This window comes from Pseudophryne corroboree, chromosome 3, assembly GCF_028390025.1.
Source record: "Pseudophryne corroboree isolate aPseCor3 chromosome 3, aPseCor3.hap2, whole genome shotgun sequence".
Classification (NCBI taxonomy): domain Eukaryota; kingdom Metazoa; phylum Chordata; class Amphibia; order Anura; family Myobatrachidae; genus Pseudophryne; species Pseudophryne corroboree.
This window is the reverse complement of record NC_086446.1, coordinates 99548643-99562662: the sequence shown is the minus strand read 5'-3', so window position 1 is coordinate 99562662 and position 14020 is coordinate 99548643. Positions and strand designations below refer to the sequence as shown.

Sequence of the window (14020 nt, the reverse complement as noted above, 5' to 3'; positions counted from 1 at the left end):
GGTACTCGTGTAGGATTCTGTAGATTAGTATATTGTAGTACCCCCATTTCGTGCAATATTGTCCAGGCTTTGCTAGTTCTGCTGTATTTCACCCCAAGTAAATAGTAATAGCAAGTACAGTAGACAGATTAAATATCTAAAAAGTTGAAAAAATATAAAAACTTTAAATTCCCAGGAACAGATCTCTAGGCTGATACGTAGGTCAGGTCTGGAGATTTACACTAACAGATCTCTCACATAAACCTCAAAATGAATACAAAAATGAAATAGACTGTCATAGTTTATTCAAATTAAATTCACACTTGAGCATTCTATAACACTGTATGACTTTATCAATTCTACTGATAGCCAGTAAGCTTAATTAGGACAGGGTAACGGGTGCGGTGGGTCATGCACTTCTGCCGGTCAATAAATAGTGCATTGGTTTTGTAGGCTATGTCTTTTTCCAGAGACATCCTGGTGTCCTCCAGGTTCCTGAGAGACTGCTCAGCCTCCTCCAGCTTCTGCTTCAGGAATTCTATGGATTCTGTCAGCTCTCCCACTTCACTGACCAACCTACGGAAACACAACAATGACCATACTAGGGATAATACAGGAACATGGCCTGACCTAGCAGAATATATCTGGGGGAAGTGTGTGTGGGGAAAAAAGGTTCTATGACCAATCAGATTCTAATTGTCATTCTCCTAGTACTATTTATAAGTGGCTGATGAAGAGCTGGAAAACAAGGGCTGATGGGATCACTGCAGCACCAGACGTCTCTGACATTAAATAGGCCCCACATGCCCTTCCATAAAAATGAAACACTGATTTATTTCTGAATTCTTTTCTTCTGGGGTAATCATTGGCCTTTACTCTAATTTGGATTGAGTAATTTACTGGACTTTATATTGTTATGTTAATTAAAAGTAAACTAGAGAAAAGTGCTTAAACAGATATGTCCTCATTCATCTTTGCTGCAGTTACGCCAAACAGTCCCTCTTGGCACGCCTGGTCTCATGAGAATCTTGTATCGTCGGGCGTCTTTATTGCTTTTTTTTGGGGCCGAATATGTGTCTTAGGACACACAATGAGACTGATTAATGTGATATAGTGACATATGACACTTGTATATCTGTGTGCGACTGAGTCTCTGTAGTTACACCATTCTACTGTATAGTGTAACTTAGGGGTGGGAACCTCCGGCCCGCGGGCCATATTTTCGTTTGTTCCGGCCCAACCGCTGTGTCAATGGGACACACTGCCGCTCAGTCCGGCGGTTGCGTATTTCAGCTGTCAGGGCAGGGAGGAGATCGCAGCTACATGTCCGGGCAGGATCTCAAACCAGCCGCCGGTTCATGAGACCGACAGCCAATCAGGAGCCTCCACGGCTGGTCCGCGAGCTCTGATTGGCTCACGAACTGGCGGCTGGTTTGAGATCCTACATGCCGCTGCCCGACATAGCCGCGCTCTCCCCCCTGCCCTGACAACTGAGACACGCCGCCGGACGGAGCAGCTGCGGTGAGCAGCACAGTGGGGTGGGGGGGCACTGTGGGGGCATTTGTGGATCTGGCACTGTGGGGGCATTTGTGGATCTGGCACTGTGGGGGCATTTGTATATCTGGCACTGTGGGGGCATTTGTGTATCTGGCACTGCATTATTGGGGGCATATGTGTATCACGTACCATTTTAATTGGCCACACCCATTTTGTACCTCTAAGGGTCAGAACTACTGGGGGCAGGGTATTTTTAAGTTGATAATTTTTGTATGGTCCCCCAAGGATTTTTATAAATAGCCAAATGGCCCTTGGTAGAAAAAAGGTTCCCCACCCCTGGTGTAACTACTGTAGTAGTTACACCATACAGAAGAATACAAACAAGAGGTAATGATATTAAATATTTGATCTCCTTAACAATGGCTGATCATCATATGCACATGTTCCTGCTGTGACGCATCGACAACCCAGGAAAGAGGGGAGAAAGGACAAATTGTTCTGCGTAAAGCATGATTAACATGCTGGGAATTGTTATGGGAATATAATTCTGTATTTACATCCAGGTGGGACCACATAGAGTCCTGCAAAAGTATATCTAACAGTACTCACTAATTACACAAAAAAAGAAAAGTGTAGAGGCACTAAGGTCACATGGGCTGATGGAATTTGAGTGACTAGGTGGAACGCATTGGGGTTCTGAGCTCACATTTTCTTACTAGATACCCCCTTCAACCTGCGTGTTTCACTGATGGATATGCAGTATACAACACTGAGCCCATTCTATACATGTAAACACAGGAAATCCAATCTGGTGGCTAGTATCCAGTGCTGACCTGTCATGGCTAGTGGAATGAGCAGACCCCAATCTAGAGGTGAGATCTGCCCATTCTAGTACACTACAAATCAGACCTCCGTATTCAGTTAGCCCAGTGTTTTGGATATAGGCTTCCGCATAATGTTGTAGATTCCAGCAGTCCGTACAATGCCCGTGCAGCCAATAAGAAGCTTGCTTTCATTGTTAAATGAGAGCTGGTAGTTTGCGTTGGTTCAGGGCAAATAAAGTGCCTAAATGTAATGTTAGCAAATAAGCCCCAGTGGAAACTCAGTCTCGTGATCGCTAGGGCAGGTGGGTGCTCTAGCCTCCCCCCCCACCTTTTCTCCTATTCAGCTGCCCTAGTGATCTTTGATATCAGCGCTAATTACTTACCGGAACTGCGCAGGGTCCCTGCAGAGTTCTACATTGGGTCTGTACGAGCGCTCATACAGCCGGCTCTCTGCAACTTTCACAGGGGCCTCCTTATCCTTAATAGCCTGCTTAAGGGCAGCTATGTTCTTCTCCTGCCCTCCGATCTCATTCAGGATCTGTATAGAGAAAAATAATATACGGTTATATTGACGCAATATAGCAGCAGTGCCTTGTAGCTGCTGTAGTACTCAAATATTTACAAGGATATAAGCATGTGTACTGTAGGTTGGGTCTGATATGCTGGCGGGCAGGATGCCGTTGATCAGAATTCCAACCGCAGCATCCCGATGGTGACAATCCCGACAGAGGCAAGGTAAGTATACTTACCTTTTCCCTTTGCCTCCCTAAACCTAACCCTCTCTTCCGCAGCCGAAACCTAACCCACCCCTCCACCCACACAGCCTAACCCTCCCAGGTGGTGGCTAAACCTAACCCCCTCCCTGCAGCCTAAACCTAACCCACCCTCCACACAGCCTAACCCTCCCCCTAAGCCTAAACCTAACCTTCACCCCCACCCCACCCCCGTGGCTTAGCTCTCCGGCTGAGTTAGCCTTCTATGTGACAGGTCCAAATTACATGATTATAGATGTATTTATCAATTTTAAAAGAAATCAAGAGATACTTGAGGATCTGTGCACAACTCTAGTATAAAGGGAACCAACCATGTGGTTCACTGTGGGTCTAGGAATTCTGAGCCTCATTCACAGATAGACGCAGTGCGCATCGCTCCTGTGTTTTTGGATTCCCCACCCCCACAAGGTGACAGGCTGCGGCTTAGAAGGCACTGTGTGCTATGACGCAGGACCCGTTCTGCACATGCCCAGAACGGGGCCTGGGCAGATGCCCCACCATCAGAGATGTATGCAAACCAGAATTTAAGGAACCACTTGCATGTGATTAGTTTTGTCCAATAGGAATACATAAGGAAGTCATATATGGTAGAATTTGAACAATACCAAGAGAGCGCAATATAATTAACAATAGTTTTCACGACATGTATTATAATAAGCATAGAAATATAAAAATATTAATGTAGAGACTTTGAACTTCCTAAGGGACTCCAATATAATTAGTGTTCTCACCAATACATAGTTTCCTTAGCAGCGATAAGATGCATTTAGCAGACTCCAAAAGGTTTTGGTTATTTCATTCATGGGAAAAATAAGATTTTACTCACCGGTAAATCTATTTCTCGTAGTCCGAAGTGGATGCTGGGAACTCCGTAAGGACCATGGGGAATAGACGGGCTCCGCAGGAGACTGGGCACTCTAAAAGAAAGATTAGGTACTATCTGGTGTGCACTGGCTCCTCCCTCTATGCCCCTCCTCCAGACCTCAGTTAGGATACTGTGCCCGGAAGAGCTGACACAATAAGGAAGGATTTTGAATCCCGGGTAAGACTCATACCAGCCACACCAATCACACCGTATAACTCGTGATACTATACCCAGTTAACAGTATGAAATATAACTGAGCCTCTCAACAGATGGCTCAACAATAACCCTTTAGTTAGGCAATAACTATATACAAGTATTGCAGACAATCCGCACTTGGGATGGGCGCCCAGCATCCACTACGGACTACGAGAAATAGATTTACCGGTGAGTAAAATCTTATTTTCTCTGACGTCCTAGTGGATGCTGGGAACTCCGTAAGGACCATGGGGATTATACCAAAGCTCCCAAACGGGCGGGAGAGTGCGGATGACTCTGCAGCACCGAATGAGAGAACTCAAGGTCCTCCTCAGCCAGGGTATCAAATTTGTAGAATTTAGCAAACGTGTTTGCCCCTGACCAAGTTGCAGCTCGGCAAAGTTGTAAAGCCGAGACCCCTCGGGCAGCCGCCCAAGAAGAGCCCACTTTCCTCGTGGAATGGGCTTTTACTGATTTAGGATACGGCAATCCAGCCGCAGAATGCGCCAGCTGAATTGTGCTACAAATCCAGCGAGCAATAGTCTGTTTAGAAGCAGGAGCACCTAGTTTGTTGGGTGCATACAGGATAAAAAGCGAGTCAGTTTTCCTGACTCCAGCCGTCCTGGAAACATAAATTTTCAAGGCCCTGACTACGTCCAGTAACTTGGAATCTTCCAAGTCCCTAGTAGCCGCAGGCACTACAATAGGTTGGTTCAAGTGAAAAGCTGATACCACCTTAGGGAGAAACTGGGGACGAGTCCTCAATTCTGCCCTATCCATATGGAAAATCAGATAAGGGCTTTTACATGACAAAGCCGCCAATTCTGACACACGCCTGGCCGAAGCCAAGGCCAATAACATGACCACTTTCCACGTGAGATATTTCAGATCCACAGTTTTAAGTGGCTCAAACCAATGTGATTTCAGGAAACTCAACACCACGTTGAGATCCCAAGGTGCCACAGGAGGCACAAAAGGGGGCTGAATATGTAGCACTCCCTTTACAAATGTCTGAACTTCAGGCATTGAAGCCAGTTCTTTCTGGAAGAAAATCGACAGAGCCGAAATCTGGACCTTAATGGAACCCAATTTTAGGCCCATAGTCACTCCTGACTGTAGGAAGTGCAGAAAACGACCCAGCTGAAATTCCTCTGTAGGGGCCTTCCTGGCCTCACACCACGCAACATATTTTCGCCAAATACAGTGATAATGGTTTGCGGTTACTTCTTTCCTGGCTTTTATCAGCGTAGGAATGACTTCCTCCGGAATGCCCTTTTCCTTTAGGATCCGGAATTCAACCGCCATGCCGTCAAACGCAGCCGCGGTAAGTCTTGGAACAGACAGGGCCCCTGCTGTAGCAGATCCTGTCTGAGCGGTAGAGGCCATGGGTCCTCTGATATCATTTCTTGAAGTTCTGGGTACCAAGCTCTTCTTGGCCAATCCGGAACCACGAGTATCGTTCTTACTCCTCGCCTTCTTATTATTCTCAGTACCTTTGGTATGAGAGGCAGAGGAGGGAACACATAAACCGACTGGTACACCCATGGTGTCACTAGAGTGTCCACAGCTATCGCCTGAGGGTCCCTTGACCTGGCGCAATATCTCTTTAGCTTTTTGTTGAGGCGGGACGCCATCATGTCCACCTGTGGCCTTTCCCAACGGTTTACCAACAGTTTGAAGACTTCTGGATGAAGTCCCCACTCTCCCGGGTGTAGGTCGTGTCTGCTGAGGAAGTCTGCTTCCCAGTTGTCCACTCCCGGAATGAATACTGCTGACAGTGCTACGACGTGATTTTCCGCCCATCGGAGAATCCTTGTGGCTTCTGCCATCGCCATCCTGCTTCTTGTGCCGCCCTGTCGGTTTACATGGGCGACTGCCGTGATGTTGTCTGATTGGATCAGTACCGGCTGGTTTTGAAGCAGGGGCCTTGCCTGACTTAGGGCATTGTAAATGGCCCTCAGTTCCAGAATATTTATGTGTAGGGACGACTCCTGACTTGACCAAAGTCCTTGGAAATTTCTTCCCTGTGTGACTGCCCCCCAGCCTCGAAGGCTGGCATCCGTGGTCACCAGGACCCAGTCCTGTATGCCAAATCTGCGGCCCTCTTGAAGATGAGCACTCTGCAGCCACCACAGCAGAGACACCCTGGTCCTTGGAGACAGGGTTATCAGCCGATGCATCTGAAGATGCGATCCCGACCACTTGTCCAAGAGGTCCCACTGGAAGGTTCTTGCATGGAACCTGCCGAATGGAATTGCTTCGTATGAAGCCACCATTTTTTCCAGGACTCGTGTGCAGTGATGCACCGATACCTGTTTTGGTTTAAGGAGGTCTCTGACTAGAGATGACAGCTCCTTGGCTTTCTCCTGCGGGAGAAACACTTTTTTCTGTTCTGTGTCCAGAACCATCCCCAGGAACAGTAGACGTGTGGAAGGAACCAGCTGTGACTTTGGAATGTTTAGAATCCATCCGTGCTGTTGTAGCACTTCCCGAGATAGTGCTACTCCGACCAACAACTGCTCCTTGGACCTCGCCTTTATAAGGAGATCGTCCAAGTACGGGATAATTAAAACTCCCTTTTTTCGAAGGAGTATCATCATTTCTGCCATTACCTTGGTAAACACCCTCGGTGCCGTGGACAGTCCAAACGGCAGTGTCTGGAATTGGTAATGGCAATCCTGTACCACAAATCTGAGGTATTCCTGGTGAGGATGGTAAATGGGGACATGCAGGTAAGCATCCTTGATGTCCAGGGATACCATGTAATCCCCCTCGTCCAGGCTTGCAATAACCGCCCTGAGCGATTCCATCTTGAACTTGAATTTTTTTATGTATGTGTTCAAGGATTTCAAATTTAAAATGGGTCTCACCGAACCGTCCGGTTTCGGTACCACAAACAGTGTGGAATAGTAACCCCGTCCTTTTTGAAGTAGGGGCACCTTGACTATCACCTGCTGGGAATACAGCTTGTGAATTGCCTCTAGCACAGCCTCCCTGCCCGAGGGAGTTGTCGGCAAGGCAGATTTGAGGAAACGGCGGGGGGGGAGACGCCTCGAATTCCAGCTTGTACCCCTGAGATACTACTTGAAGGATCCAGGGATCCACCTGTGAGCGAGCCCACTGATCGCTGAAATTTTTGAGGCGGCCCCCCACCGTACCTGGCTCCGCCTGTGGAGCCCCACCGTCATGCGGCGGACTTGGAAGAAGCGGGGGAGGACTTTTGTTCCTGGGAACCTGCTGTTTGTTGCAGCTTTTTTTTTTTTCCCCTACCTCTGCCTCTAGACAGAAAGGACCCGCCTTTTCCCCGCCTGTTTTTCTGGGGTCGAAAGGACTGTACCTGATAATACGGCGCTTTCTTAGGCTGTGAGGGGACATGGGGCAAAAATGCTGACTTCCCAGCTGTTGCTGTGGAAACTAGGTCTGAGAGACCATCCCCGAATAACTCCTCACCCTTATAAGGCAAAACTTCCATGTGCCTTTTCGAATCTGCATCCCATGTCCACTGCCGAGTCCATAAGCCTCTCCTAGCAGAAATGGACAATGCACTTATTCTAGATGCCAGCCGGCAGATCTCCCTCTGTGCATCTCTCATGTATAAGACTGAGTCTTTTATATGCTCTACGGTTAGCAATATAGTGTCCCTGTCTAGGGTGTCAATATCTTCTGACAGGGAATCTGACCATGCAGCAGCAGCACTGCACATCCATGCTGAAGCAATAGCTGGTCTCAGTATAATGCCTGAGTGTGTATATACAGACTTCAGGATCGCCTCCTGCTTTCTATCAGCAGGTTCCTTTAGGGCGGCCGTATCCGTAGACGGTCGCCTCCTGCTTTCTATCAGCAGGTTCCTTTAGGGTGGCCGTATCCGTAGACGGTAGTGCCACCTTTTTTGACAAACGTGTGAGCGCTTTATCCACCCTAGGGGGTGTTTCCCAACGTGACCTATCCTCTGGCGAGAAAGGGAACGCCATTAGTAACTTTTTAGAAATTACCAATTTTTTATCGGGGAAAGCCCACGCTTCTTCACACACTTCATTTAATTCTTCAGATGGGGGAAAAACTATTGGTAGTTTTTTCTCCCCAAACATAATACCCTTTTTTGAGGTACCTGGGTTTATATCAGAAATGTGTAATACCTCTTTCATTGCCTCAATCATGCAACGAATGGCCCTAGTGGACATTAAATTAGACTCTTCGTCGTCGACACTGGTATCAGTATCCGTGTCGACATCTGTGTCTGCCATCTGAGGTAGTGGGCGCTTTAGAGCCCCTGATGGCCTTTGAGTCGTCTGGGCAGGCACGAGCTGAGAAGCCGGCTGTCCCGCATTTGGCATGTCGTAAAAAATTTTATGTAAGGAGTCGACACTTGCACGTAATTCCTTCCATAAGTCCATCCACTCAGGTGTCTGCCCCGCAGGGGGTGACATCACATTTATAGGCATCTGCTCTGCCTCCACATAAGCCTCCTCATCAAACATGTCGACACAGTCGTACCGACACACCGCACACACACAGGGAATGCTCTTAACAGGAGACAGGACCCCACAAAAGCCCTTTGGGGAGACAGAGAGAGAGTATGCCAGCACACACCAGAGCGCTATATAATGCAGGGACTAACTGAATTATGTCCCCTTATAGCTGCTATAAGTTATACTGCGCCTAAATTGAGTGCCCCCCCTCTCTTTTTTACCCTTTCTGTAGTGCAGACTGCAGGGGAGAGCCAGGGAGCTTCCTTCCAGCGGAGCTGTGAGGGAGAAATGGCGCCAGTGTGCTGAGGGAGATAGCTCCGCCCCTTTTTCGGTGGACTTTTCTCCCGCTTTTTTATGGATTCTGGCAGGGGTAATTATCACATATATAGCCTCTGGGGCTACATATTGTGATTATTTTGCCAGCCAAGGTGTTTATATTGCTGCTCAGGGCGCCCCCCCCCAGCGCCCTGCACCCATCAGTGACCGGAGTGTGAGGTGTACAGAGGAGCAATGGCGCACAGCTGCAGTGCTGTGCGCTACCTTGGTGAAGACTGAAGTCTTCTGCCGCCGATTTTCCGGACCATCTTCATGCTTCTGGCTCTGTAAGGGGGACGGCGGCGCGGCTCCGGGAACGAACACCAAGGACGGGTCCTGCGGTCGATCCCTCTGGAGCTAATGGTGTCCAGTAGCCTATGAAGCCCAAGCTAGCTGCAAGCAGGTAGGTTCGCTTCTTCTCCCCTTAGTCCCTCGTTGCAGTGAGCCTGTTGCCAGCAGGTCTCACTGTAAAATAAAAAACCTAAAATATACTTTCTTTCTAGGAGCTCAGGAGAGCCCCTAGTGTGCATCCAGCTCGGCCGGGCACAGAAATCTAACTGAGGTCTGGAGGAGGGGCATAGAGGGAGGAGCCAGTGCACACCAGATAGTACCTAATCTTTCTTTTAGAGTGCCCAGTCTCCTGCGGAGCCAGTCTATTCCCCATGGTCCTTACGGAGTTCCCAGCATCCACTAGGACGTCAGAGAAAAGACACTTGTACACTCACGCTGTGCTTGACCTCCCAGATGCGGTTTTAGTGCTGTGTGTGGTCCGGTCCTTTCAGATAAAGCAAGCAGCGGCTTTTGTGTTCCTCAGCCAGGGTGCAGGATCAACGGATCGGCGGTCTTAGTAAAAGCCCCCACTGTTCTGTGCTCGTAGTGGGCTTGCCGCACATAGTAGCCAAGCAAGTTCTGTTCAGTGGGACCCGCTTGGCCGCAAGGAGACTGCACATGGGTGCCTATGCAGGCGCCCACACATGTGCGGCAGTCCCACCGCCGCCGTATCCAACCGCAACATGCTGCGGTCGAGCCGGATGACAGAATGGCGGGATTTCAATGTGAACACATACATTTCAATGTATGTGTTCACACAGCGCGGCTGTGCAGCACTGTGTTCTATGAAATCCTGTGTGTCACTGACCGGATCCTGTTCTGCGGCATCCGTGTGCACATAGAACCCCTCTCCCAGCCAAGCGGGCCTCTGACCGCTATGTGTGGCTCCAGCTTAGGACCGTCGATCCATATTGCTTATTATAATACATGTAATATAAACTATTGTTCATTTTAGTGCGCTCTCTTGGTATTGTTCACATTTTACCATACAGGTCTTTCTGCTTTGACACCCCAGAGTGTCATTTGGGAGCTGCACAATTATCATTTGCTTAAGTTGATACATGGTTTTAGATAATTTGTTTTTTTACACATATAAATAGTTATATATATACTGCGCCTGATAAATTATTATTATTTTTTTAAAAAATTAAATGCATAAAGAAGTGTTTGCCGATTTTTATTCTCTTTCATTTGATTTTATATTAGATTGTATAGGTGATTTTATGTTCAATCCAAAACTGAACAAGAAACCACTAGTCAAAATTGACACACATCGAATTTGATTTTGAAATAGTTTTCAAAATTTAATATTGTTAAATGAACGATTTGGACAGTGAAATATAATGTGAATTTGATTTCAGTCTATTTAAATAGACCTTACAATGGAATACAAAATCGAACATTAGTAAATGTACCCCTTAGTAATCAAAACCGAGACAGTCCCAGGCAAATCTGGATGGTTGGTCACCCTATATACTAGTCACTTTTTCCTACAAATGAATAGTGGACATAGATTTGGTCATTCAATTGTTCAAGTCTAAAGGCAGCTTGATGAGAGCTAACTGATACCCGGCGGGTCGCACATGGGGGACTGACACGGGAGCTATCAGCCTCAGGCGCCCCGCTGCCGCAACCCAGCATATTGCCGGGTTGATGACGTCAGCGGTGACACAGCGGGGGCGACACTTGGAGATCACATGACATCCGAGCGCCGCCTGTACACAGAGAGTGAACGGAAAGAGGGTTGCATCGACCTGGCTCCCATGAGTTCAACCCTGCTTGTGACCAGGGTTGAAATACTGGGTCGCTCGACCTGGTATTTCAACCCTTGCACCTTCCAGACCGCACCTGAACACGGGTTATGCGCGCTCGTGTGCCAATGACCAGTGTTCATAGGTGGCGGTCTGAAAGGGGTATGACAGCTACCATGTATCAGATATCACCAAGTCATACCTAGCATGACATTTTAGATTACAAGTCATATGTCTGAAACAGCACTTTTGCTGTTGAAATCTCTAACAAGCCATGGGTTTAGAACACAGGGGGTAACTCAGACTGGATCACAGGCTGAATCCCTCTGTGGAGTGCACACGTGCAGTGGGTGTACTGCATGTGTGCACCCCGGGAGCCCAGTGAGATGCTACAAGTATCTCAGGGCTGCGATTGCCTCTGCCTGATTGACAGGCAGAGGCGGGTTGGGAGGGGGCATGCCAACGGCGTTAGAACAGCATTGGCGGGGCGCGGTCCGGAAAACACAGGCGTTGTGGGGCAAGCCGCAGCGGCTGTGATGTCACACGTAGCCGCTGTGACCCATCGCCACACATGTGGTGGGGGAGGGGGCAGAACCAGACATGTGGGGCGGATTAGTCCTTTGCTGGGCGTCCCCCCACATGTCAGAGTAAATGATCGTAGATGTGCTAAATTTAGCACATCTACGATCAGATCTGAATTACCCCCATAGGGGTCATTCTGACCCGATCGCACACTGCAATTTATGCGATCGGGTCAGTACTGCGCATGCGCCGCTGCCACAGTGCACCGGCACATGCCAGATGTCCGAAGGCTGCCGTTGCCTAGCGGTCGCTGGGCGGGAGGGGGCTAGACGGGGGCATTAAGCCGCCGTTTAGGGGGGTGCAGTGCGGCCAACGCGGGCGTAGCCGGACCGCTGGGGGAGGGGTGGGCCACGGCGGCTGCGTGACGTCACACGCAGCTGTTGCGACCCGGGCAGCGGGGAGGTTCTCCCTGCCAGCCACAGGCGCTGTGCTGGTCGGGAGTCACTCCTGAAATGCAAAAGCATCGCCGCTGTGCGATGCTTTTGCATTTCTGCAGGAAGGGGGGGGGGGGCGGCACTGACATGCAAGGCGGACTAGTCCTGAGCTGGGCGTCCCCCCGCATGTCTGAGTGCCTGATCGTAGCTGTGCTAAATTTAGCACAGCTACGATAAACTCAGAATGACCCCCATAGTGCGTTAACTTAATAAGACTCATCCTCTGTCCTAGGTGCTGAATACGTGGAACATCTAAACCAGACATGTATGCAAACAAACCACATTTGCAATTTAAATAAACTGACCTATTATTTCCACTCCAGCTTTGTATGCTTTTATGCCTCGGGCTACAGCATGCAAATGATATGCTAATGATCTTTCCTATCAATGCTAATTGTCACTTTTCTCAACGTACAGAACATTCTCACATGGCCTCACGTCAATACACTGTACAATGGCAATGTATACCAAATGGGTGTAGTAGGGTATGCCGGCTGCCGGGCTCCGACCGTCCGCATACCTATCTATTCTCCCTCCAGTAGGGTCGTGGACCCCCAAGAGGGAGAAAAGGTGTCGGTATGCCGGCTGTCAGGATTCCGGCGCCGGTATACTGTGCGCCGGGATCCCGACAGCCGGCAAACTGAAGACCAAATGACTTACATAGTGGAAAGAAAACTTGTTTTATTATAAAATAACCTTCATGTAAAGACATTTTAAGTAGAAAGAGGGAAGTGACTGTGTTCTATCCCTGTTACTAAGCACATGACAGTGACTGAGCAGCGGCCTAATAAAGGGTTTGTCGTATACACTTGGGGTCTGAGACTGTTCGATGAACTGTCATGAACACATCACTATTATAAGACATGTATATGAAATAAACTATACAGATCTGTAACAGCCGATATGAGCAATGTCCTGTGATAGGTCTGTGTAGTACGCAGCTCTAGGCCCACTATGCACATAGATAATCTAGAGGAGGAGCTGTCCTGCCAAGTGTATCATGTACAGTACTGTATCTGGAATGTATGATAAATGCCCAACGTACGTTTCTCAGGTGGCTTTCCATCTTCCTCTTGGCATCTTCCATTTCCTCGCAGCGCTGTGCAAAGGCGCTATTCACAGTATTGCACTGAGTCTGCAGGTCTTCTGCCGTGTCCTGGAGAATGTTGTCAATCAGAGAACGCAGATTGATGGAGGCAATTCTCTCTCTCTCAGCCTTATATATGATTTCGTGGCTGTACTGGGCCCACGTCTCTGGTGTGGAAGTGCTGGGGAAAGACACGGGCAACTTTATTTTCTTATACCACCCAGTATGTTCCTAGAAATATGCCATCTATACTTTATTATAAGGAATAAGCCGGAATCCTTTCCGATTACATTTAAAGCCTGGAGGCAGAATGGTGAGGACTCAGCAGCAGTCACCAATCACATTTTGTTAGTGGCGCTTTGGTTCCCGGCCCGCCGGGTTTGGGCGAAATGTGATTCATTCACTGCATGGGACTAGAATGTGACGCTGTTGTTTTGTACTGCGTTACCCTCTATGGTGCTGTGTGTGTTGCATTCAGAGGTGGAGTACTGTTCCCATGTATAAAGTCCTTCTATAGGTTATAATGTAGCCCCTGCTGTGTAATATAAAGATATTGGACGTCTCCAAGGAATTCCGTGACAATAGTAACAGCCGGTGCTGGCACCAGGGTTTAGGTGACACATAAAACACTGAATTATAAAGATTAATAATATTCCTATTTTATTTAATTATTTTATATTACAGATGGGACTAATAACATTTCATTTACAGTAGAAAACAGGTTATTTAGAATTAGAATAAAAATATATATGTTCATTTTGATCACATTGGGGGCCTGATTCCGAGTAGTACGCAGATATGGGGCCAGATGTAATGCACTGCGAGACGGCCAGAGCGCCGAGATTTCGGCCGAACTAATAAAATTTTTTTAAAGTGGCAATCATTTACTAGGCAAAACCAACCTGCTTTGCCTTGTAAA

At 48.1% G+C, this 14020-nt stretch overlaps 1 protein-coding gene across 3 annotated transcripts in view; it reads right to left on the bottom strand.

Moving 5' to 3' along the window:
- Positions 1–267: 267 nt before the first annotated feature.
- The window catches only part of TEKT4 (tektin 4), an 83006-nt gene continuing 69253 nt past the window's right edge, over positions 268–14020 (bottom strand). For all 3 annotated transcript variants that reach the window (XM_063958329.1, XM_063958328.1, XM_063958330.1), the window contains 3 exons: positions 13060–13282; positions 2684–2838; positions 268–555 (listed from right to left, as the gene is read on the bottom strand). In XM_063958329.1, the coding sequence (XP_063814399.1) occupies positions 339–555; positions 2684–2838; positions 13060–13282 (595 nt within the window). In that variant the 3' untranslated portion in view covers positions 268–338. The remainder of the gene's footprint in view (positions 556–2683; positions 2839–13059; positions 13283–14020) is intronic.